This window comes from Nerophis ophidion, linkage group LG08 (genome assembly GCF_033978795.1).
Source record: "Nerophis ophidion isolate RoL-2023_Sa linkage group LG08, RoL_Noph_v1.0, whole genome shotgun sequence".
NCBI classification, from domain to species: Eukaryota; Metazoa; Chordata; class Actinopteri; order Syngnathiformes; family Syngnathidae; genus Nerophis; species Nerophis ophidion.
In genome coordinates, this window is record NC_084618.1 from 23,805,229 (window position 1) to 23,832,088 (window position 26,860).

General features: G+C 40.1%; 1 protein-coding gene and 1 long non-coding RNA gene across 9 annotated transcripts in view; one reads left to right on the forward strand and one right to left on the reverse strand.

Annotated features, from left to right (window-relative positions):
* The window catches only part of arhgef28a (Rho guanine nucleotide exchange factor (GEF) 28a), a 161,980-nt gene that overhangs the window by 25,052 nt on the left and 110,068 nt on the right, over nt 1-26,860 (forward strand). For 3 of the 8 annotated variants that reach the window (XM_061908051.1, XM_061908054.1, XM_061908052.1), the window contains exons 4-9: nt 1,769-1,821; nt 1,890-1,956; nt 21,657-21,754; nt 24,720-24,868; nt 24,949-25,163; nt 25,294-25,380. In XM_061908051.1, coding sequence (XP_061764035.1) covers nt 1,769-1,821; nt 1,890-1,956; nt 21,657-21,754; nt 24,720-24,868; nt 24,949-25,163; nt 25,294-25,380 — 669 coding nt within the window. Of the gene's footprint in view, nt 1-1,768; nt 1,822-1,889; nt 1,957-21,656; nt 21,755-24,719; nt 24,869-24,948; nt 25,164-25,293; nt 25,381-26,860 lie in introns of those variants that run through there. The other 5 variants (XM_061908053.1, XM_061908055.1, XM_061908056.1 and 2 more) reach the window with 3 other exon arrangements.
* Nucleotides 1,442-7,241, reverse strand: LOC133557530 (uncharacterized). Its single transcript, XR_009807787.1, has 2 exons — nt 5,006-7,241; nt 1,442-1,676 (listed from the first exon to the last, which is right to left on the reverse strand). It is a non-coding gene; the product is annotated as an uncharacterized LOC133557530 (long non-coding RNA).

The following is a 26,860-nucleotide window of genomic DNA, read 5'->3' on the forward strand; positions in this document are numbered from 1 at the left end:
TAATAACAAGGGCACTATTCTTGGTAGAAAAAAAACGAGACCTTTTTGCTCAATATGATGAAAAATATTCTTAAATTAAGTAAATGCTGGTGCCATTATCTTGACATCATGATATGCGCTCGACATCAAGGTTTTTTTTTTCATGCTTGAAGTAAGAAATGATTACTTTAAAAAAGTAGTTTTATACTATACTAAGTAGTTTTAGACCTTTTTGCTCAATATGTTGAAAAATATTTTTAAATTACCGTATTTTTCAGAGTATAAGTCGCTCCGGAGTATAAGTCGCACCTGCTGAAAATGCATAATAAAGAAGGAAAAAAACATATATAAGTCGCACTGGAGCAGGGGTGTCAAAGTCAAATACAGAGTGGGCCCAAATTTAAAACTGAACAAAGCCGCGGGCCAAGGTTGTACAAATTAACCTTTTAATAGGGACCCAAACAAGTTTTGCATCGAATATTGAACAAGCAAGGCTTATATATATATAGTGACATGCAAAATCCAGTTTCAAATAATGATAACAATAATTTAAAAATATTAATGGCATATCAAATACAATTTAAATAAACATTGAATGCCTCTTTTGTATTTTCAGCCTTCTGAGGCAAATATCAAAACACAGGCAAATAATACATTTGGTAATAAAATAACAATAATGAATGAATCAAACATTCAAGCCTTGAAGTAGCAAGAGAAAGTGTGTGAATAAAACGTTATTTATGTCTCGGTTTGCTACACTGATTTGCTTTAACACTGAATATGGAACAAGTAACGCTTATATAACTTAATAGTGCAAAATCAACTTTCACAAAACAAACGAAAAAACATCCATGGTATGTTAAATAAAATTTAAATAAAAAATGTAATGCCTCTTTTGTATTTGCAGCCTTCTGAGGTAAATATCAACATTAACTTTTTCCACAGGCTAAAATATTGGAAAATAAAATAACAATGAAGTGGGCGGGGTTGAAGTGGGGGGAAGGTAGCGGGGGTGTATATTGTAGCCTCCCGGAAGAGCTAGTGCTGCAAGGGGTTCTGGGTTAGGCATACCATTGTGTTAATTCCACGACTGTATATATTGGTATCGGTTGATATCTGAATCGGTAATTAAGAGTTGGACAATATCGGATATCGGCAAAAAAAGCCATCATCGGACATCTCTACTTGTGAGACTTAATGACATAGCTTAGCAACAGTTGATATTCTAGTTTCAAGCATGTTTGACTCAATACAGGTCATAAAAATCTCAGCAACAACCTGTGGTATCTTTCTGAGATTATTTAGGACCAAAACACTTAAAACAAGTAAAACACTCTGCTTAGTGAGAAGAATGATCTAATCAGACAGAAAATCAGCAAATATCACCCTTATTTGAGATATTTAATCTTACGTAGATTTCAGTTTTCACAAAGTTTGCACAAAAAAAAAAGGGATTTCAAAACAATTTTAGACAGACTTTAATAAAAGACTACAAGATTTTAGCACACTGTGACCCGTCATCTTTTCATCACCTGGAGCCGCTGTTCTCGGTTTCCATAGCGATGCCAGATGGCTCTATTGACTAAAAGAGCCCGAGCAGGAAGTGTGCCTCCGTATTGACCTTCGTTCTGTCTGGACTGCGCCAATCGTCTCCTCCGAGCCCTCCCGGTGGGGGGAGGACGTGTTCTTTCCCCTTTCTGGATCGAAAACAGAAGACAGGAGGAGGAGTGTGTTGGTTAGCGAGTAAGTCACGTTCTGGGGTGAAATATTTAGATTTTTTTTCGCTCAGGAGTTGGCGAGGAGCTGACAGGGCAGGAGACGGTTCCGGTGGACACCTCTCAGGTGAGTTGTTGTGCATTATTATCATTATTATTAAGGAAACTTGAATTTAAAAAAAAAAGTGGTTTTAGGTTTTTGAAGAGCATCGAGTCATCTGTGATGATGATGAAGAAGAAGAGCAGCCCCGGTCTTCATGTGGTATGTCCTTTTAAGTCTTGAACCTGTGGCTCCCTGGAGCTTTTCAAAAAGGTATGAAAATAGAAAAAGATAGGGTGTCTCTAGAGGACAATCCCGCTATTTCTATTAAACATGCTATTCTGATGAGAGTATTTGGCGAGTGCCGTTTTGTCCTACTAATTTTGGCGGTTTGTTTGCATGTACTACTTTCTCGTTTTACGCCACTCTTTCTTTGTCCCATTTTGTCCACCAAACTATTTATGCTGTGTATGAATGCACAAATATGAGCTTTGTTGATGTTTTTGACTTGTGTGGAGTGCTACATAGGCTTATGTGGTCAGTGCATGACTACAAGCTAATCAATGCTAACATGCTATTTAGGATAGCTTTATGTACATATTGCATCATTATGCCTCACTTGTATGTATATTTGAGCTCATTTAATTTCCAATGTCCTCTGTCTATTTAATGTACAGTTGTGATCAAAATTATTCAACCCCCACACAATTTTGGTGTTTTAGCAAGTTGGAGATTTATTCCATATTTTGTTTATAGTTATATCAAATAAAGATGTGTCAAATAGACAAATGCAACTTAAATTGTAACACTGTATTTTACAAAATACCAAAAAAGGACATTTTTCTTAAAATCTCATTGACAAAATGATTCAACCCCCTAGTTAAATGCATCTTTAGTACTTAGTAGAACACCCTTTGGCAGTAATGACATCCTTCAAACGTGATACATAACCGGACACGAGCTTCTTGCAACCATCTACAGGTATTTTAGTCCATTCCTCTTGGGCAAAGGCCTCTAGTTCATTCATATTCTTGGGCTTGCGTGCTGCAACTGCCTTCTTCAAGTCCAACCACAGCTTTTCTATAGGATTTAGGTCTGGCGACTGTGAAGGCCACTCCAGAGTCTTCCAGCCCTTCTTCTGCAACCACTCTGATGTTGATTTGGAGGTATGCTTGGGATCGTTGTCCTGTTGGAAGGTCCAACGTCTCCCAAGCCTCAGCTTCGTCACTGACTTCATGACATTTGCAGCTAATATATCCTGGTAGGGAATAGAATTCATAATGCCTTGAACGCGCTGGAGATTCCCGGTACCTGAGGCAGAGAAACAGCCCCAGGGCATGATTGACCCCCCACCATGCTTAACAGTAGGCAAGGTGTTCTTCTCTTTGTAAGCTTCATTTTTTCTCCACCAGACATAACGTTGATTCATAGGCCATAAGAGTTCCACTTTTGTCTCATCACTCCATAGAACAGTTTCCCAAAACGTTTGGGGTTTGTCCAGATGATTTTTGGCATACTGGAGTCTATTTTACTTGTGCCTGGTAGTCAGAAGTGGGGTGCGCCTGGGAGTTCTGGCATGGAGGCTTTCATCTCGTAGTGCCCGCCTGATTGTCTGTGACGAAACCTGCGTTCCCCCCTCTGCAATGTCCTGTTGTAGTTCCTCAGCTGTTACCCGGGGGTTTTTCACCAATGTACGCTTCAAAAACCGGACAGCAGTTGCACACAGCATCCTCTTTCTACCACGCCTAGGTAGTGTTTCCACTGTGCCTTTAGCTTTAAACTTGCGAATTATGCTCCCAACTGTGTCTCTTGGAATGTGTAATGTCTTTGCTATTTTCTTATATCAATATCATTTCTTATGAAGAGAAATTACCTCCTCTCTTGACTTCTTTGACCACTCCCTTGACTTCACCATGTTGCAAATACACCATTGACCATCTACAAGAAGCTGAGCGTAACAGTCTTTTTCGATCAGTTTAATTGTTGCTCGTTATGGTTCTAATCACATCTACAGGTGTTTTCAACACCTGATTGAAAAGACCTTATTCAAATTCTGTTCTTAAGAGTTATGATCTTCAAGGGGTTGAATATTTTTGTCAATAAGATATTAAGAGAAATGACACTGTTTGGTATGTACAAAATATAATGTTGTAATTCAAGTTGCATTTGTCTATTTAATGCATCTTTATTTGATATGACTATAAACAAAATACGGAATAAATGTCCAACTTGCTAAAACACCAAAATTGTGTGGGGGTTGAATAATTTTGATCACAACTGTATGACCAATTTGTAGTATCGGCCAAAACTAATGTAAGGTATCCAAATAACAAAAGAATAAGTGGTTATTACATTTTAACAGAAGTGTAGATAGAAACATGTTAAATGTTACTGCATATGTAAATATAAGGGCGGTATAGCTCGGTTGGTAGAGTGGCCATGCCAGCAACTTGAGGGTTCCAGGTTCGATATCTATCTATATGTAATATTGCCTGCATTTCAGCTTGCATAGATTGTTATACATCCATTCGAAGAAGACAGCCCGTCATTTTCTTTAACTTGGACCATTGGCCATTTGAAGCCAGTAACATCTAAACGTTATCTCAACCTCTGAGAAGCCTCTGTTTTACTAATGTTTTCTAATGTTGCAAAAATGGGTAGAAAAAATATTGTATTTCAACATTTCTGTCAACGAAGATTTGTGTCAGCCTGCGACACAGTCATTCTGATAGTAGGCTAATATAGACACTTACGTCATGTTTTGCCTTCATTATAACACTTAAAGGCCTACTGAAATGAGATTTTCTTATTTAAACGGGGATAGCAGGTCCATTCTATGTGTCATACTTGATCATTTCGCGGTATTGCCATACTTTTGCTGAAAGGATTTAGTAGAGAACATTGACCATAAAGTTTGCCACTTTTCGTCGCTAATAAAAAAGCCTTGCCTGTACCGGAAGTAGTAGACGATGCGCGCGTGACGTCACGGGTTGTGGAGCTCCTCACATCCTCACATTGTTTACAATCATGGCCACCAGCAGCGAGAGCGATTCGGACCGAGAAAGCGACGATTTCCCCATTAATTGGAGCGAGGATGAAAGATTCATGGATGAGGATAGTTAGAGTGAAGGACTAGAAAAAAAAGAAAAAAAAAGACGAGGGCAGTGGGAGCAATTCAGATGTTATTAGACACATTTACTAGGATAATTCTGGAAAATCCCATATCTGCTTATTGTGTTACTAGTGTTTTAGTGAGATTATATGGTCGTACCTGAAAGTCGGAGGGGTGTGGCCACGGGTGTTGTGACCGCCAGTGTCTCTGAGGGAAACCACGTGTCTCGACGAGGCGTAGTGAAGGCAGCCGTTGGGGCCGGGCTTGTGAGGACTCTTCTTCGGCATGGTAATGCCGGTGTGGTTCTTCCAAGGATGCGTCGAAGCAGAACACAGCAGAGGTAAGATATAAATGGATTTATTAAATAATAAAAAGGCTAGGAACAAAAACACTGGTGTGAAGAGAAGGCAAACAAAAGACGCTAGCGTGAAAGCTAGGATAAAACACTGGGAGACTAAAACTTGGCTCGAGAGCACAGACGAGAAAACAAATCGTCCATATGAAAACTGGAATAAACAAGTGGCATAGCGTGAGAGCTAGCGAGAAAATACATACAGTAGAAGGATGAGAGTCGTCACGGTTGCACGTAGGCAAATTAGGATCCGAGAATGAATAACGAAAAGGGGCGAGTTTAAATAAGGGAGGTGATTAGAAGAAACAGGTGTGCGTAGATAACAAGGGGCAGGTGAACTAATGAGCTACCATGGTGACAGACTAAACAGGAAATAAACCGGTCAGACGGAGAATGAAACAAAGATGGAAAAATAAACAACATGTGAAGATCCAAGTCAAGGATCGCAACAGGGCTGAGCTTTTTTTCCCCCCTCCTCCACGGTGGAAGCATCCCACGTTCAGGGGCGGCCGGTCGGAGGATGCAAAAGAGTCCCCAGCTGCCTTTTTGACAGGTGCACGAGGAACGACGCAAGCTCCGCTAATGTCGACGGTAAGAGCCGACTTATTACCACAATTTCCTCACCGAAACCTGCCGGTTGACATGCGGTAGGGAACCATGTTCGCTCTGTTCCAAAGTAAAGCTTCACCGTCATCTTTCGGGAACGTAAACAAGGAAACCCCGGCTGTGTTTGGGGCGGCATGGCATAGTGGGTAGAGCGGCCGTGCCAGAAACCTGAGGGTTGCAGGTTCGCTTCCCACCTATTGACATCCAAAAAAGCGCTGCCGTTGTGTCCTTGGGCAGGACACTTCACCCTTGCCCCCGATGCCGCTCACTGGTGAATGAATGATGAATGATGAATGAATGATTGGTGGTGGTCGGAGGGGCCGTAGGCGCAAACTAGCAGCCACGCTTCTATCAGTCTACCCCAGGGCAGCTGTGGCTACAGATGTAGCTTACCACCACCAGGTGTGGATGAATGATGGGTTCCAACTTCTCTGTGAGCGCTTTGAGTATCCAACAATAGAAAAACGCGATATAAATGTAATCCATTATTATTATCATTATTATTTGTGTTGCAATACACCGCTTCCCACCTACATCTTTCTTCTTTGACGTCTCCATTATTAATTAAACAAATTGCCAAAAGATCCAGCAACACAGATGTTTAGAATACTGTGTAATTATGCGATTAAAGCAGACGACTTATAGATAGGATCGAGCTGGAACAAAATGTCCGCTACAATCCGTGACGTCATACCGCGACGTTTTCAGCAGGATACTTCGCGTGAAATTTTAAAATTGCAATTTAGTAAACTAAAAAGACCATATTGGCATGTGTTGCAATGTTAATATTTCATCATTGATATATAAACTATCAGACTGCGTGGTCGGTAGTAGTGGGTTTCATTAGGCCTTTAAATAGATATTTTTTAATTTTTTGTGGCTCCAGACGGTTTTATTTTTTGTCCACTATGGCTCTTTCATTATTTTGGGTTGCAAACACGTTTTAAGTCCTTGTTTTACCACTACGACCAACTTGCGGTTACGGTAGTAATCAATACTTTTGCGCTTTATTGAAACAAAAGGTATTTTGTTGCAGGTCTGGTTGCAGCCTTGACGCATGAGTCCGTTCAGGAATGGGGTCCGACCCGTTCCCCGTCCTCCCTTCCGTCCGTCAGTCAAAAAAGTTGAGCACTCGCTTTAACAAGCTCTCGCAAAAAAAGCACCAGTAAAAGTTGTCCGTGAGGAGTTAGAGGGATGTTTGGGCCGTCGCCTCGGTTACGGTCTTTCAGATTTTCTACTTGTAAAAAAAAAAAAAAAAAAAGGATTGCTTTTTCCCGAGCTCGCGTCAAAGCTAAAAATTCCTCATCCGTGCCTGGAAGCGTCTCTTGCGGACCTGGAACGTCTAGAGCGTTCTTCACAAGCGCGGCTCACTGAAGTCAAATTATTCTGTCAAACGTGGTCGACGTTGACTGATCGGAGAGATTTCAACCATGTGTCTCGCAGACGGGCAGGGGATGAGTACAAACACTTCAGGTCAACCGGTTCGCGGGTGTGTGCGAGAGCGGGTACAATAAAGAGGAAATGCCTTCCCGGTGCCCAGGATTTCCCTTCATGAGAGCAGAAAGCGGTTCATCTCATCAAGGGAGCTCATTTTCTACTCTAAACATAATCTGTGCGCTCAAAGCCGAGCTGTTTCCTGTGTTTATGACGTGCGACGCTAAAATTCTACACGCTGATTCATCAAATTCAAGATGGTTGACAAAATTCTTTAGGTGAAATCTAAAATTTTTCAGCATTTTGTGGTGTGTTAACTGACTGCTACAGGCAGTATTTCCCTTTGGATGGCTGTTATCTTGTGACAAAGCCTAGCTGTTTCCTGTGTTTATGACATGCCACGCTAAAATTTTACAAGTTAATGCTTCAAATTCAACATGGTTGTCACAATTTGTCAGAATGTAAAATTTTCCTGATTTGTTGGTGTGTTATTTGTCTCTTATCTGAAATATTTTCCTTTGGATGGTTGTGGTACCTTGTGACAAAGCCTAGCTTTTTCCTGTGTTTATGACATGCAACGCTAAAATTCTACAACCTAATGCTTCAAATTCAAGAAGGTTGTCACAATGTGTCAAAATATAAAATGTTCCAGATTTTGTGGTGTGTTAATTGCCTCTTATCTGAAACATTTCCATTTGAAGGGCTTTACCTTGTGACAAAGCCTAGCTGTTTCCTGTGTTTATGACATACCACGCTAAAATTTTACAAGCAAATGCTTCAAATTCAAGAAGGTTGTCACAATGTGTCAAAATATAATAGTTTCCAGATTTTGTGGTGTGTTAATTGCCTCTTATCTGAAACATTTTCCTTTGGATGGTTGTTACCTTGTGACAAAGCCTAGCTTTTTCCTGTGTTTATGACATGCTACGCTAAAATTCTACAACCTAATGCTTCAAATTCAAGAAGGTTGTCACAATATGTCAAAATATAAAATTTTCCAGATTTTGTGGTGTGTTAATTGCCTCTTATCTGAAACATTTCCATTTGAAGGGCTTTACCTTGTGACAAAACCTAGCTGTTTCCTGTGTTTATGACATACTACGCTAAAATTTTACAAGCTAATGCTTCAAATTCAAGAAGGTTGTCACAATGTGTCAAAATATAATAGTTTCCAGATTTTGTGGTGTGTTAATTGCCTCTTATCTGAAACATTTTCCTTTGGATGGTTGTTACCTTGTGACAAAGCCTAGCTTTTTCCTGTGTTTATGACATGCTACGCTAAAATTCTACCAGCTAATGCTTCAAATTCAAGATGTTTGTCACAATTTGTCAAAATATAACATTTTCCAGATTTTGTGGTGTTAATTGCCTCTTATCTGAAACATTTTCCTTTGGATGGTTGTTACCTTGTGACAAAGCCTAACTTTTTCCTGTGTTTATGACATGCTACGCTAAAATTCTACAAGCTAATGCTTCAAATTCACAAAAGTTGTCACAATGTGTCAACATATAAAATTTTCCTAATTTTGTGGTGTGTTAATTGCCTCTTATCTGAAATATTTTCCTTTGGATGGTTGCGTTACCTTTCGACAAAACCTAGCTTTTTTTATGTTTATGACATGCTACGCTAAAATTCTACGCGCTCATTCATCAAATATAAGATGCTTGTCAAAATATATTTGTTAAAATGTTAAATTTTTCAACTCCTTGCGGTGTGTTAATTGGCAATTATCTGAAATGTTGAATGGCTGTTACTGTGTGACAAAACCTAGCTTTTTCCTGTGTTTATGACATGCTACGCTAAAATTTTACAAGTTAATGCTTCAAATTCAACATGGTTGTCACAATTTTTCAGAATGTAAAATTTTCCAGATTGTGTGGTGTGTTAAATGGGTCTCATCTGAAATATTTTCCTTTGGATGGTTGTGGTACCTTGTGCTAAAGCCTAGCTTTTTCCTGTTTTTATGACATGCTACGCTAAAATTCTACAAGCTAATTCTTCAAATTCAAGATGGATGTGACACCGTCAGTCAAAAATTTAGACTTTTTCAGCTATTGTGGTGTGTTAATTGGCTGTTATCTGAAACATTTTCCTTTGCGTTACTTTTTGACAAAGCCTAGCTTTTGTCCTGTGTTTATGACATGCTACGCTAAAATTTTACAAGCTAATGCTTTAAATTCAAGATGGTTGTCACAATTTGTCAGAATGTAACATTTTCCAGATTATCTGAAGTATTTTTCTTTGGACGGTTGTGTTACCTTTCGACAAAACTTAGCTTTTTCCTGTGTTTATGACATGCTATGCTAAAATTCTACAAGCTCATTCATCAAATATAAGATGGTTGTCAAAATATATTTGTTAAAATGTAAAATTTTGCAACTCCTTGCGGTGTGTTAATTGGCTATTATCTGAAACGTTGAATGGCTGTTACCTTGTGACAAAGCCTAGCTGTTTCCTGTGTTTATGACATGCTTTGCTAAAATTCTACACGCTAATGCCTCAAATTCAAGAAAATAGTCACAATGTGCCAACATGTAAAATTTTCCTAATTTTGTGGTGTGTTAATTGCCTCTTATCAGAAATATTTTCATTTGGACGGTTGCATTACCTTTCGACAAAACCTAGCTTTCTATGTGTTTATGACATGCTACGCTAAAATTCTACGCGCTCATTCATCAAATATATCATGGTTGTCAAAATATATTTGTTAAAATGTAAAATGTTCTAACTCCTTGCGGTGTGTTAATTGGCTATTATCTGAAACGTTGAATGGCTGTTACCTTGTGACAAAGCCAAACTTTTTCCTGTGTTTATGACATGCTATGCTAAAATTCTACAAGCTAATGCTTCAAATTCAAGAAAGTTGTCACATGTGTGTCAAAATGTAACATTTTCCAGATTGTGTGGTGTGTTAATTGTCTCTTATCTGAAACATTTTCCTCTGGATGGTAGTGTTACCTTGTGACAAAGCCAAGCTTTTTCCTGTGTTTATGACATGCTACGCTAAAATTCTACACGCTGATTTATCAAATTCAAGATGGTTGTCAAAATTCTTTATGTGAAATGTAACATTTTTCAGCAATTTGTGGTGTGTTTAACTGGCTGCTACCTGAAGCATTTTTCTTTGGATAGTTGTGTTACCTTGTGACAAAACTTAGCTTTTTCTTGTGCTTATAACATGCTATGCTAAAATTCTACAAGTTAATGCTTCAAATTCAAGATGGTTGTCACAATTTATTCGTCAAAATCAAAAATATTCCAGCTCTTTGTAGTGTGTTAACCGGTTATTATCCGAAGTGTTTTCTTCTGGATGGCTGTTACCTAATTGCGACAAAGGCTAACTGTTTCCTGTGTTTATGACATGCTATGATAAAATTCTACAAGCTAATGCTTCAAATTCAAGTAGGTTGTCACAATTTATTCGTCAAAATCAAACATTTTCCAGCTCTTTGTGGTGTGTTAACCGGTTATTATCCGAAGTGTTTTCCTCTGGATGGCTGTTACCCAATTGCGACAAAGGCTAACTGTTTCCTGTGTTTATGACATGCTAGGCTAAAATTCTACAAGCTAATGCTTCAAATTCAAGATGGTTGTCACAATTTATTCGTCAAAATCAAACATTTTCCAGCTCTTTGTGGTGTGTTAACCGGTTATTATCCGAAGTGTTTTCCTCTGGATGGCTGTTACCTAATTGCGACAAAGGCTAACTGTTTCCTGTGCTTATGACATGCTATGCTAAAATTCTACAAGCTAATGCTTCAAATTCAAGATGGTTGTCACAATTTATTCGTCAAAATCAAACATTTTCCAGCTCTTTGTGGTGTGTTAACCGGTTATTATCCGAAGTGTTTTCCTCTGGATGGCTGTTACCTAATTGCGACAAAGGCTAACTGTTTCCTGTGCTTATGACATGCTATGCTAAAATTCTACAAGCTAATGCTTCAAATTCAAGATGGTTGTCACAATTTGTTCGTCAAAATCAAAAATGTTCCAGCTCTTTGTGGTGTGTTAACCGGTTATTATCCGAAGTGTTTTCCTCTGGATGGCTGTTACCCAATTGCGACAAAGGCTAACTGTTTTCTGTGCTTATGACATGCTATGCTAAAATTCTACAAGCTAATGCTTCCAATTCAAGATTGTTGTCACAATTTATTCGTCAAAATCAAAAATTTTCCAGCTCTTTGTGGTGTGTTAACCGGTTATTATCCGAAGTGTTTTCCTCTGGATGGCTGTTACCTAATTGCGACAAAGGCTAACTGTTTCCTGTGTTTATGACATGCTAGGCTAAAATTTTACAAGCTAATGCTTCAAATTCAAGACGGTTGTAAGAATGTATTTGTCAAAATCTAAAATTTTCCAGCTTTTTGTGGTGTGTTAACTGGTTATTATCCGAAGTGTTTTCCTCTGGATGGCTGCTACCTATTTGCGACAAAGGCTAACTGTTTCCTGTGTTTATGAAATGCTAGGCTAAAATTCTACAAGCTAATAATTCAAATTCAAGATGGTTGTAAAAATGTATTCGTCAAAATCTAAAATTTTCCAGCTCTTTGTGGTGTGCTTACTGGTTATTATCGGAAGTGTTTTCCTTTGGATGGCTGCTACCTATTTGTGACAAAGGCTAACTGTTTCCTGTGTTTACGACATGCTACGCTAAAATTCTACAAGCTGAGGCTTCACGTTCAGCAAGGGTGTGGGACCCTTTATTCAAGTTGGTTTACATTTTTGGGTACGATATGATAGCTTCCATTATATGCCAGCTGTTTCCTGTGTTTATGACATGCTAAACTCTTACAAGCTGAGGTTTTAAATTCAAGACAGAGAAGTTTTAAGTGTTTAAAGTGACTGTTTGGTGACCTTACTCAACTGGCTAGAGGGCGCTAACTTATGAAAGTGTTGTAAGCATTATACAGCGTCCTTTTCCTTTTTATTTATTTTTTGTCCTGTCTAGCCACTGTGGAAAACCCTATACTTGATGTAGTTGCCTATATCGGCTGTATAGATTTACTTAACAAAACAGAAGTGCGGAATACTTCTCTTGTTGCCTTATTCGCATTTGACTTCATTAAATGGATTTAAGATAATGTTTGGTGCAGCCGAACCGCAGTAGGAGGGGATAGAAAGAAGAAAAAAAAGGAAGATGGAGGGCGAAATTGCAGGGACAAGAGGTTTTTTTTTTTATTAATACTTTTATTAGTAGATTGCACAGTCGAGTACATATTCCGTACAATTGACCACTAAATGGTAACACCCGAATACGTTTTTCAACTTGTTTAAGTCGGGGTCCACGTTAATCAATTCATGGTACAAATATATACTATCAACATAATACAGTCATCACACAAGTTAATCATCAGAGTATATACATTGAATTATTTACATTATTTACAATCCGGGGGGTGGGATGAGGAGCTTTGGTTGATATCAATACTTCAGTCATCAACAATTGCATCAACAGAGAATTGTGGACATTGAAACAGTGTAGGTCTTATTTAGTAGGATATGTACAGCCAGCAGAGAACATAGTGAGTTCACATAGCATAAGAACAAGTATATACATTAGAAGTACATTTGAGTTGTTTATAATCCGGGGAGATGGGATGTGAATGGAGGAGGGTATTAGTAAAGTGTTGAAGTTGCCTGGAGGTGTTGTTTTAGAGCGGTTTTGAAGGAGGATTGCGATGCACTTACTTTTATACCTGTTGGGAGTGCATTCCACATTGATGTGGCATAGAAAGAGAATGAGTTAAGACCTTTGTTAGATCGGAATCTGGGTTTAGCGTGGTTTGTGGAGCTCCCCCTGGTGTTGTGGTTATGGCGGTCATTTACGTTAAGGAAGTAGTTTGACATGTACTTCGGTATCAAGGAGGTGTAGCGGATTTTATAGACTAGGCTCAGTGCAAGTTGTTTTACTCTGTCCTCCACCCTGAGCCAGCCCACTTTGGAGAAGTGGGTTGGATTGAGGTGAAGGTCTAAAAGTAACCGGACTAGCTTATTCTGGGATGTTTGGAGTCTAGATTTGAGGGTTTTGGAGGTGCTGGGGTACCAGGAGGTGCAAGCGTAATCGAAGAAGGGTTGAATGAGAGTTCCCGCTAGAATCCTCAAGGTGCTTTTGTTGACCAGAGAGGAGATTCTGTAGAGGAATCTCGTTCTTTGGTTGACCTTTTTGATCACCTTGGTTGCCATTTTATCACAGGAAAGATTAGCCTCTAGAATGGAACCTAGGTAGGTGATCTCATCCTTCCTGGTGATAACAATGTCACCCACTTTTATAGTGAAGTCACTGACCTTCTTAAGTTTGATATGGGACCCAAATAGGATGGATTCCGTTTGACCTAAGTGTATGGATAGCTTGTTGTCAGCGAGCCAGGTGCAAATATTAAGGAGTTCAGCACTAAGGATTTGTTCCACCTGTGACTTGTCCTTGCCGGATACCAGCAGGGCCGAGTCATCCGCAAACAGGAACAATTCACAGTGGCATGCTGATGGCATGTCATTTACGTATATTAGGAACAGTAAAGGTCCTAGTATACTGCCTTGGGGGACTCCACAGCTTACTGAGAGGGGAGGGGACATGGTGCCGTTCACCTCTACCACCTGTTTCCTCCCCTCCAAGTAAGATTGCATCCAGCTCGATGAGGTTTCGTCGAGGGGGATAAGACAAAGACAACAACAGGACAACATCAGCAAATAGGATATGTACAAATATGATAGTAAAAGTGATAGCAGAGAAGCAGTTGGTGAAGTAAATAACATGACAATGAACATGAAATCACTACAAATGGAGCAATACAAACACCCATAGAAATAACACTATTGACAATGAATATTAACAATAATTACCTCTATTATCATCAATACAATTGTTTCAAATGCAACGATACATACCATATTTTCCGGACTATAAAGCGAACTTAAAATCTTTTTTTATTTTATTTTTTCAGAACTCAACAGTAACCCGGTGCGCCTAATGTAAGAAATAAGTTTGGTTGAGCTTACCCACTTCGAAGCTATTAGTGGAAACTCTCTGTTCCAATGGGTCCTCTTGACCACCAAGCATCTCCAGACGAGCCCGTGTCATGGTTTAAAATACCATCAATCAATCAATCAATCAATCAATCAATGTTTATTTATATAGCCCTAAATCACAAATGTCACAAACCACTACGACTACGACATCCTCGGAAGAACCCACATAAGGGCAAGAAAAACTCACTCCCAGTGGGCAGGGAGAATTCACACCCAGTGGGACGCCAGTGACAATGCTGACTATGAGAAACTTTGGAGAGGACCTCAAATGTGGGCAACCCCCACCCTCTGGGGGACCGAAAGCAATGGATGTCGAGCGGGTCTAACACGATACTGTGAAAGTTCAATCCATAGTGGCTCCAACATAGCCGCGAGAGTTCAGTTCAAAGCGGATCCAAGACAGCAGCGAGAGTCCCGTCCACAGGAAACCATCCCAAGCGGAGGCGGGTCAGCAGCGTAGAGATGTCCCCAACCGATACACAGGCGAGCGGTCCATCCTGGGTCTCTACGAGCGGTCCATCCTGGGTCTCGACTCTGGACAGCCAGTACTTCATCCATGGTCATTGGACCGGACAGAGGAGAAAAAGAAAAGAAGCGGCAGATCAACTGGTCTAAAAAGGAGGTCTATTTAAAGGCTAGAGTATACAAATGAGTTTTAAGGTGAGACTTAAATGCTTCTACTGAGGTAGCATCTCGAACTCTTTCCGGGAGGGCATTCCAGAATACTGGAGCCCGAACGGAAAACAGTTTTATTTTTCGAATAGTGTTCTCAGGTTGGTCTTCGGCAGTAGTCTGTTGGTCTCTCGCTCGCGCTCTTGCTCCAGGTCCCACCTCTCTCCTCCCGGTTTGCTGCTTTAACAGAGTGACAGGTGTTTAGAAAACAAGGCCCAGGTGGGCCTTCTACGCACCTCTCGCTGACTACGAGGCCAGTCCTGGTGCACCCCGCTTCGCTGCAGGCCACGCCCCGCTCCACACTATTTTATTTGCTACATGGTGTAATGATAAGTGCGAACAGTAGATGGCGGTCAATCATAAGAAATACGTGTAAACTACACTATGATGGCAATATGACTCATAATGTTTTTAGCATTCAATTAGACATTATTGTGAGGTTTTGTATTATCCATCCATCCATTCATCTTCTTCCGCTTATTCGAGGTCGGGTCGCGGGGGTAACAGCCTAAGCAGGGAAGCCCACACTTCCCTCTCCCCAGCCACTTCGTCTGGCTCTTCCCGAGGGATCCCGAGGCGTTCCCAGGCCAGCCGGGAGACATAGTCTTCCCAACGTGTCCTGGGTCTTCCCCATGGGCTCCTAGCGGTTGGACGTGACCTGAACACCTCCCTCGGGAGGCGTCCGGGTGGCATCCTGTATTAGTGTTTATAAAAATCCAGACACATTTTTTTCGCTAATTTTGGCCCTCAAGTCAAAATAATTGCCTAGGCCTGGACTATACAGTCAGTGACTGTGATAGTGCTAAACTTTGCCAAAACGCTATCATTAGCTGGCAACAAGTATAACTAATTTGTATGTGTACGTTTTACATTACTCCTGGGCAATTATTTTGACTTGAAAGCCAATATTAGAGAAAAACATGTGTCTGGGGTTCAGTAAATCTGATTTTTAGGATCACTAATACAATACCTCACAATAATCTCTGATTGAATGCTAAAAACGTTATGATGGACCGCCTTAAAAAACGGAACGGAATTTAAAACATTTTTTACTGAATGAGACACCCAGAATGCACGGAATGTGGCATTTACAATATTATCTATGAACGATAAAACACTGAATATTGACAACATAGGGTCTTCTGAAGATCCCAAAAACTCGTTTTAAAACCCGTGTAGATCTGGCATTCCCAGACTCTGGAACAATTTGCACCAGTCTCTTTGTGATCCTGACTATGTTGAAACTTTCATTTGAAAACTTCTCTTTTTAGGAAAGCTTTTAGCTAATGCACGTTTTAACTATCATTTTCAATCCACTTTGTATCCTTTTTAGGATGTTGCCCCTGTTGTTTTAAATTTAATTGTTGTTTTTACTGTCAGGCTTTCCCCTGACAGTTTGTCTATGTTTTAGTTTTTTCCTCTGCATTTGTCTGTTTCCTCTGTGTTTAGTATCTCCTGTCTTTAGTTCCTGTCTAGTGCTCTTATTTTGTCAGCTTCCTGTCTTGTTCCCTGAGTGCTGTGTTCCTCCTCAGCTGCGGCTGATTGGCACCTGGCCACACCTGTTGCCAATCAGCCTGCTCCTATTTGTACCTGCTTTGTCTTGTGTCAGTTGCTGGATCATTGTATTGTCGTGTCAATGTCATTTTCTACTTGTCATTCCTACTGGTCGTGTGATTGCAGCGTAGCGGTAAGCTATATTTGGTAGATGTTTGGAGCTTACTGTTTTTTGTTTCCTGCTTCCGATTTGTTTGTTCATAGCCCTTAGTTTGTTATATCCGCCCACGTGCGTGCTTTTTGTTTGTACCCTTTGTTTGTTCTAGTTGTAGTATTTTAAATTAAACTATGTTTTCCTGCAAAATGCCTCCCTCCTTCTCTGCATCTTGGGGTTCGACACAAAATAACTCTGACATTTACTTTACCTATGTTTTGTACAGCGCTTTGTGATTGTATCTGTGAAAAGCGCTTTACAAATAACATTTACTTACTTACTTACTAAAGAAAATCCCTGCTGTGACGTAGATTACCATACCAACTAATTAGATTACCATAGTAACTAGTATGTCATGCACAAGCGCAGATTCCAACTATTGAAATAATTTACATACTGTAGTTGAAGACTTAGGGTCATTTAAAAACATCACTACACATCATAATGGCAGCTACACTTTTAATCTTAAAGATCTAATAAAATTATTTGGGAATGTCCGGGGTCCAGATTGAAAAGCTTAACGGGCCTTAATTTGCCCAGGTCTGGTACAGCCTATAGCAGGGGTCACCAACGCGCTGCCCGTGGGCACCAGGTAGCTCGTAAGGACCAGATGAGTAGCCCGCTAGCCTGTTCTAAAAATAGCTCAAATAGCAGCACTTACCAGTAAACTGCCTCTATTTTTTAAATTTTATTTATTTACTAGCAAGCTGGTTTCGCTTTGCTCGACATTTTTAATTCTAAGAGAGACAAAACTCAAATGGAATTTGAAAATACAAGAAAATATTTTAAATACATAGACTTCACTTGTTTAAATGAATTAATTTTTTTTTTTACTATGCTTTTTATAACTTTCCGAAAGACAATTTTAGAGGAAAAAATACAACCTTAAAAATGATTTTAGGATTTTTAAACACATATACCTTTTTATCTTTTAAATTCCTTCCTCTTCTTTCCTGGCAATTTAAATCAATGTTCAAGTACATTTATCTTCTTTATTGTAAAGAATAATACATAAATTAAAATTATATATATATATATATATATATATATATATAATTTTAGCTTCTGTTTCTTCGACGAAGAATATTTGTGAAATATTTCTTCAACTTTATTATGATTAAAATTCAAATAAAATATTCTGGCAAATCTAGAAAATCTGTAGAATCAAATTTAAATCTTATTTCAAAGTCTTTTGAATTTCTTTTAAAATGTTTTTTCTGGAAAATCTAGAAGAAATAATGATTTGTCTTTGTTAGAAATATAGCTTGGTCCAATTTGTTATATATTCTAACAAAATGCAGATTGGATTTTAACCTATTTAAAACATGTCTTTAAAATTCTAAAATTAATCTTAATCAGGAAAAACTACTAACGATGTTCCATAAATTCTTTTTTAAATTTTTTCAAAAAGATTCGAATTAGCTAGTTTTTCTCTTCTTTTTTTCGGTAGAATTTTGAATTCTAAAGAGTTGAAATTAAAGATAAACAATGTTTGAAAATTTAGTTTTAATTTTTTTCGTATTTTCTCCTCTTCTAAACCGTTCAATGAAGTGTTTTTTTCATCATTTATTCTCTACAAAAAAACCTTCCTTCAAAGGAAAAAAAATGTACGACGCAATGACAGACAGAAATACAATTTATTTAAGTGTGTATCAAACTGGTAGCCCTTCGTATTAATCAGTACCCAAGAATAGCTCTTGGTTTCAAAAAGGTTGGTGACCCCTGGCCTAGACTAACAACAACGTGACTACAAAATGTTGGTTGTTTCTCTGGATTATTTTTGTGTATGTAGACATGCTGTGGGTGTGTACGGTACATTTGTATGATGCGGCCGTGAGTGACAGCAGGTTGCTAAACCAATAATGATATTCTATGCCATAGGCTTAACCCTTTCCTACATGCTAAGCTAACTTGCTATAAGCTCAGGCTTCATTTTCACTAAACAGTACTAAACTCACAAGTTTTTAGTGTTTATGGCGTGGTAACGCTAACCGTCTCGTGTTTGGTTTGTCATATTTCAGGTGGTTGTGCTACCCGGCGACAAAGCCTAGCTATTTTTATTGGTATTCAAAATGGTCAGCTAACTCGCTACAAGCTAATTTAAGATGTAAACGATACAAAACAAGTACATTTCTAGTGTTTACTGTGTTAACCTAACTAGAAAATGTCATATTTTGGGTGGTTGTGTACAAAATCAAGCCATATTTTGTCTTTTTAAAATGCTAAGCTAACTTGCTACAAGCTAAGGCTTCGTATTCAAGATGGTGTGAAGCCTAAATATTACTAAACACACATGTTTTCAGTGTTTATGGCTTGTTACGTTAACCGTCTTGTTTCTGAAATGTCATATTTCGGGTCGTAGTGCGACCTTGGGACAAAACCTAGCTACTTTCTTTGTTTTCAACATGCTAACCTAAGTTGCTACGAGCTTATTCAAGGTTTAAACAATACAACAAACACACATTTCTAGTATTTACTGTGTCAACTTAACTAGAAAGTTTCATATTTTAGGTATTTGTGATACCTGACCACAAAGTCAAGCTACATTTTGTGTTTCTGACATGCTAAGCTAACTTGCTACAAGCTAAGGCTTCGTATTAAGATGGTCTGAAGCCTAAATATTACTAAACACACATGTTTTCAGTGTTTATGGCGTGTTAAGCTAACCGGCTCGTTTCTGAAATGTCTTATTTCGGGTCAATGTGCGACTTTGGGACAAAACCTAGCTACTTTGTTTGTTTTCAACATGCTAAGCAAAGTTGCTACAAGCTGATTCAAGGTTTAAACGATACAAAACCCGCAAATTTGTAGTGTTTACTGTGTTAACCTAACTAAAAAGTTTCATATTTTGGTTGGTTGTGCTACCTGACCAAAAAGTCTAGCTATGTTTTGTGTTTTTGACATGCTAAGCTAACATGCTACAAGCTAAGGCTTTCTATTCAAGATGGTGTGAAGCCTTAAATCTAAACAATACCAAACACACAAGTTTTAAGTGTTTATGGTGTGTTAAGCTAACTGTCTTGTTTCTGAAATGTCATATTTTGGGTTGTTTAGCGACCTTGGGATAAAACATAGCTACTTTTTAGTTTTTAACATGCTAAGCTAAGTTGCTACAAGCTGATTCGAGGTTTAAAAAATACAAAACCCGCACGTTTGTAGTGTTTACTGTGTTAACCTAATTAGAAAGTTTCATATTTCAGTTGGTTGTGTTACTTGACCACAAAGTCAAGCTATATTTTGTGTTTTTGACGTGCTAAGCTAAGGATTCGTATTCAAGATGGTGTGAAACCTTAGATATAAACAATACTAAACACACAAGTTATCAGTGTTTATGGCGTGTTAAGTGAACCCGCTCATTTCTGTAATGTCATATTTCTGGTCGTTGTGAGACCTGGGGACAAAACGTAGCTACTTTTTGTTTTCAACATGCTAAGCTAAGTTGCTACAAGCTGATTCGAGGTTTAAACAATACAAAACCCGCACGTTGGTAGTGTTTACTGTGTTAACCTAACTAGAAAGTTTCATATTTCAGTTGGTTGTGTTACTTGACCACAAAGTCAAGCTATATTTTGTGTTTTTGACGTGCCAAGCTAAGGATTCGTATTCAAGATGGTGTGAAACCTTAGATATAAACAATACTAAACACACAAGTTATCGGTGTTTATTGCGTGTTAAGCGAACCCGCTCGTTTCTGAAATGTCATATTTTGGGTCGTTGTGAGACCTAGGGTGTAAAACCTAGCTACTTTGTGTGTTTTCAACATGCTAAGCTAAGTTGCTACAAGCTGATTCAAGGTTTAAACAATACAAAACCCGCACGTTTGTAGTGTTTACTGTGTTAACCTAACTAGAAAGTTTCATATTTCAGTTGGTTGTGTTACTTGACCACAAAGTCAAGCTATATTTTGTGTTTTTGACGTGCTGAGCTAAGGATTCTTATTCAAGATGGTGTGAAACCTTAGATATAAACAATACTAAACACACAAGTTATCTGTGATTATGGCGTGTTAAGCGAACCCGCTCGTTTCTGAAATGTCATATTTCTGGTCGTGAGACCTGGGGACAAAACCTAGCTACTTTGTTTGTTTTCAACATGCTAAGCTAAGTTGCTACAAGCTGTTTCGAGGTTTAAACAATACAAAACCCGCACGTTTGTAGTGTTTACTGTGTAAACCTAACTAGAAAGTTTCATATTTCAGTTGGTTGTGTTACTTGACCACCGAGTCAAGGTATATTTTTTGTTTTTGACATGCTAAGCTAACTTGCTACAAGCTAGGGCTTCGTATTCAAGGTGGTGTGAAGCCTTAGATTTAAACAATACTAAACACACACATTGTCAGTGTTTATGGTGTGTTAAGCTAACTGTCTTGTTTCTGAAATGTCCTATTTCCGGTCGTTGTGAGACCTGGGGATAAAACTTAGCTACTTTGTTTGTTTTCAACATGCTAAGTTACGTTGCTACAAGCTGATTCAAGGTTTAAACAATACAAAACAGGCACGTTTCTAGTGTTTACTGTGTTTACTGGGTTTCTGAAATGCTAAGCTAACTTGTACAAGCTAAGGCTTTGTATTCAAGATGGTGTGAAGCCTAAATAATACTAAACACACATGTTTTCAGTGTTTATGGCGTGTTAAGATAACCGGCTGGTTTCTGAAATGTCATATTTCAGGTCGCTGTGCGACCATGGGACAAAACTACTTTCTTTGTTTTCAACATGCTAAACTATGTTGCTACAAGCTGATTCAAGGTTTAAACAATACAAAATCCACACGTTTGTAGTGTTTACTGAGTTACCTAACTAGAAAGTTTCATATTTCGTTTGGTTGTGTTACTTGACCACAATCAAGCTATAGTTTGTGTTTTTGACGTGCTAACCGAACTTGTTGAGGCTTCTTATTTTGAAATACCTTGACTCTGTTTGCTGTGTTTTAAAGGTAACATTCATACATTTTTGTTAAAACAACTGCACATTTTCGAAACTGTGATTTTATTTTATTTTTTTTTATTCCAGTAAACCGGGAACACATGCAGTCCCGGGGTGTCCAGTTCCCCCAGAATGCAACGGTGCCTCCACCTTTCATGAACGGCTGCAGCAGCGACGTGACACAGGTTCGCTACCATTAAAAAGTAACTTTTACTTGAAACTTTGACAGTTAAGGATGGTAAAACGTGACTTGCTTTTTTTATTTCTATTTACTATTTGGGCTTATTGGACCCTAATTACAATAAAAACCAGGAAACATCTTTTTATATGATGTACTTAGTCCATAAGTACACAAATGTGTACTTCATGTTTAGTGACATGCTAATTCTTATTTTTACACTTTCCCCCCCCCCCCCCAAATTCCATTGTATGTTATACTCTTCTGACACCACCAGATGGCAGTATAAGTGTCCACATATGTTGCCATATGACCTCAATTCAGTAGTGTACACACTTTTGGAAATAAGAGCTAAAAGGTGCTGTCCACGCATGTAATAATAATAATAATAATAGTAATGAATTACATTTGTAACGCACTTTACATTTGTTAAAATCTCAAAGTACTACAAAGTATTAAAAAAAAAATTTAAAATTAGAATATATAATTAAAAAAAATAGAAATGAAAACATGACACACATTAGATAAACAATTACGTAAAACAGAAACAAATAAAAGCATGAAATCACTGGATGAAATAGATAGGCCACTAAGCCTTTAGAGCAAGGGTCGGCAACCCAAAATGTTGAAAGCGCCATATTGGACCAAAAATACAAAAACAAATCCGTCTTGAGCCGCAAAAAATTAAAAGCCATATTACATACAGATAGTGTGTCATGAGATATAAATTGAATTGTGAGGACTTAAAGGAAACTAAATGAGCTCAAATATAGCTACAAATGAGGCATCGTAATGCAATATGTACATACAGCTAGCCTAAATAGCATGTTAGCATCGATTAGCTTACAGTCATGCAGTGACCAAATATGTCTGATTAGCACTCCACATTAGTCAATAACATCAACAAAACTCACCTTTGTGAATTCATGCGCAACGTTATAAGTTTGGTGGACAAAATGAGACAGAAAAAGAAGTGGCATAAATCACGTCTTAGAAAGTCGGAGAAAGTTATGCATGCAAACAAACTAGGGTGAGTTCGAGGACCGCCAAAATTAGTGTGACAAAACGGCGCTCGCCGAATGCTCGAATCAGTGAAGCATGTTTAATATAAACAGTGTGCTTTATAGCAATTAGGGAGGTTTGTGTCATGTTGTCCTCCTACAGCAGAGGTCGGGAACCTTTTTGGCTGAGAGAGCCATGAAAGCCAAATACTTTAAAATGTATTTCCTTGAGAGCCATATCATATTTTTTAACACTGAATACAACCAAATGTGTGCATTTTTTAAGTAAGACCAACATTTTTAGAGTATAATAAGTCTCTAATTCTTTTGAATAACTTTATTTCGTGAACAGGTGCGGTAGGAAACGGATGGATGGATTAAAATGCATGAGAATGTTTCAAATTTTGAACGTTATTTTTAAAGGGGAACATTATCACCAAACCTATGCAAGCGTCAATATATACCTTGATGTTGCAGAAAAAAGACCATGTATTTTTTTAACCGATTTCCGAACTCTAAATGGGTGAATTTTGGCAAATTAAACGCCTTTCTGTTTATCGGTCTTTTGACGATGACGTCAGAACGTGACGTCACCGAGGTAACACTGCCGCCATGTTCATTTTCACATTACAAACACCGGGTCTCAGCTCTGTTATTTTCCGTTTTTTCGACTATATTTTGGAACCTTGGAGACATCATGCCTCGTCGGTGTGTTGTCGGAGGGTGTAACAACACTAACAGGGAGGGATTCAAGTTGCACCACTGGCAAGAAATCTGCCGCCAGACCCCCATTGAATGTACCAGAGTGTCTTCACATTTTGACCGGCGATGCTCAGGCAGACATGGCACAGAGATGTATGGATAACCTGCAGATGCATTTGCAACGATTAAGTCAACGAAATCACAAAGGTGAGTTTTGTTGATGTTGTTGACTTATGTGCTAATCAGACATATTTGGTCACGGCATGACTGCCAGCTAATCGATGCTAACATGCTACGCTAATCGATGTTAACATGCTATTTACGCTAGCTGTATGTACATTTGAAACTAGATACCAACATTTAATGCGAAACAAACACTTACCAATCGACGGATTTAAGTTGCTCCAGTGTCACAAGATGCGAAAGTCCTGATCGTTTGGTCCGCACATTTTACCGGCGATGCTAATAAGGCAGCCATGCTATGGGCCACTTCATTAGGTACACCCACGCTATGGCCGAATAGCGTCAATAGCTATTCGCTCAATAGCTTCAGTTTCTTCTTCAATTTCGTTTTTGCTATCTGCCTCCATACTCCGACCATCTGTTTCAATACATGCGTAACCTTTTGAATTGCTTAAGCCGCTGAAATCCGAGTCTGAATCCGAGCTAATGTCGCTATATCTTGCTGTGGTAACTGTCATGATGTTTTTTATTGGCAGCCCTGTATGACGTCACAGGGAAATGGATAGTGGTTTTGAAGATAGCGAAAATAAGGCACTCTAAAGCTTTATTTAGGGATATTCCGGGACCGGTAAAATTTTGAAAAAAACTTCCAAAAATACAAGAAGCCACTGGGAACTGATTTTTATTGTTTTTAACCCTTTTGAAATTGTGAAATTCTGAAATTGTTCTCCTTTAACATTGTGATTACCAGCGGAATTATTCATTACTTATCGTGTTAAGCAATGTCAGCTAAGATTTATCTGAGAGCCAGATGCACTCATCAAAAGAGCCACATCTGGCTCTAGAGCCATAGGTTCCCTACTCCTGTCCTACAGGAACTAAATTAAAACAAAAAATATGTTTTTTCCCCCTCATCATTTCCATTTTTCATATATTTTTGAAAACGCTCCAGAGAGCCACTAGGTCGGCGCTAATGAGCCGCGGGTTGCCGACCCCTGCTTTAGAGGTTTTAAGATAGCCAGAGTTTGACCCTGGAACGGATCACTTCTATTTCCATAATTTTCCCCTGATTTGACTTTGGACCAGGTCGGCGATGTGGACATCAGCGGCGTGACGAGCGACAGCACCGAGACCGACGCCGCCGTCGTATCGGACGCGGATGACCTCCTGGTTGCCACGGATACGCCGCCACCGCCGCTCGCCACGGACCCTCTCATGGACGCCTCCATCCTCAGGTCTATAAAGCTCCGTCCAATCAGCGGCGACCAAGCTCGCCTTTCTGCTAACGCCCGGCCGGCTGGCTTTGTCGCCGCAGTCCCAGCCACGTGTCCCTGGAGCTGGACAGCGAGGACGACGGCACGGAGAGGACTAGCCCCGCCCCCGACCTCGGTTGCACTCGCAGCCTCTCCGCCTCCTCAGCGCCCGACCCCGCCTCCAAAGTAGCAAACGTGCGGCTGCGCTCCTACTCATACTCCAAAGTCGGCCTGCGTCCTTCCCGCTTTGTCCAGGATGGACACGCTTGCAGCGCGGGTCAGTACCTCATCGCTCTTTTCTCCCTTCAGGCCAATTTTTTACAAACTAACCCATCTTCTAAGAGCGCTCAGGCGAGTGTGTGCGATTGATGTGTGTGTGTGTGTGCGGTGCCTGTCCTGTCCTGTAGATGTGCCATCTCACGGCGTCAGCCACAGTCGATCTCTCCTTCAGGCCCTCTCTCTGTCTAAGTCTCTGTCCCTGCTGCACCCTGCTAGTAAGTACTGGACCGCCCTCGGAGCCACGCCAGGCTCTGCTTTGCAAGCATGTCCGCGTCAGAGCTTTTATTTGTGCATGTGTAACTTCAATGTGTCATTGACAAGCAGAGGTGGGTAGAAACGCGCTACATTTACTCCGTGACATCTACTTGAGTAACTTTTGGGATGAATTGTACTTCTAAAAGTAGTTTTAATGCAACATACTTTTACTTTTACTTGAGTATATTTATAGAGAAGAAACGCTACTTTTACTCCGCTCCATCCATCCATCCGTCCATCTTCTTCCGCTTATCCGAGGTCGGGTCGCGGGGGCAACAGCCTAAGCAGGGAAACCCAGACTTCCCTCTCCCCAGCCACTTCGTCTAGCTCGTCCCGGGGGATCCCGAGGCGTTCCCAGGCCAGCCGGGAGACATAGTCTTCCCAACGTGTCCTGGGTCTTCCACATGGCCTCCTACCGGTTGGACATGCCCTAAACACCTCCCTAGGGAGGTGTTCGGGTGGCATCCTGACCAGATGCCCGAACCACCTCATCTGGCTCCTCTCGATGTGAAGGAGCAGCGGCTTTACTTTGAGCTCCTCCCGGATGGCAGAGCTTCTCACCCTATCTCTAAGGGAGAGACCCGCCACACGGCGGAGGAAACTCATTTCGGCCGCTTGTACCTGTGATCTTATCCTTTCGGTCATGACCCAAAGCTCATGACCATAGGTGAAGATGGGAACGTAGATCGACCGGTAAATTGAGAGCTTTGCCTTCCGGCTCAGCTCCTCCTTCACCACAACGGATCGGTACAACGTCCGTATTACTGAAGACGCCGCACCGATCCGCCTGTCGATCTCACGATCCACTCTTCCTCCACTCGTGAACAAGACTCCTAGGTACTTGAACTCCTACACTTGGGGCAGGGTCTCCTCCCCAACCCGGAGATGGCATTCCACCCTTTTCCGGGCGAGAACCATGGACTCGGACTTGGAGGTGCTGATTCTCATTCTGGTCGCTTCACACTCTGCTGCGAACCGATCCAGTGAGAGCTGAAGATCCCGGTCAGATGAAGCCATCAGGACCACATCATCTGCAAAAAGCAGAGACCTAATCCCGCGGCCACCAAACCGGAACCCCTCAACGCCTTGACTGCGCCTAGAAATTCTGTCCATAAAAGTTATGAACAGAATCGGTGACAAAGGACAGCCTTGGCGGAGTCCAACCCTCACTGGAAACGTGTCCGACTTACTGTCGGCAATGTGGACCAAGCTCTGACACTGATCGTACAGGGATCGGACTGCCACAATAAGACAGTCCGGTACCCCGTACTCTTTGATCACTCCCCACAGGACTTCCCGAGGGACATGGTCGAATGCCTTCTCCAAGTCCACAAAGCACATGTAGACTGGTTGGGCAAACTCCCATGCACCCTCAAGAACCCTACCGAGAGTATAGAGCTGGTCCACAGTTCCATGACTAGGACGAAAACCACACTGTTC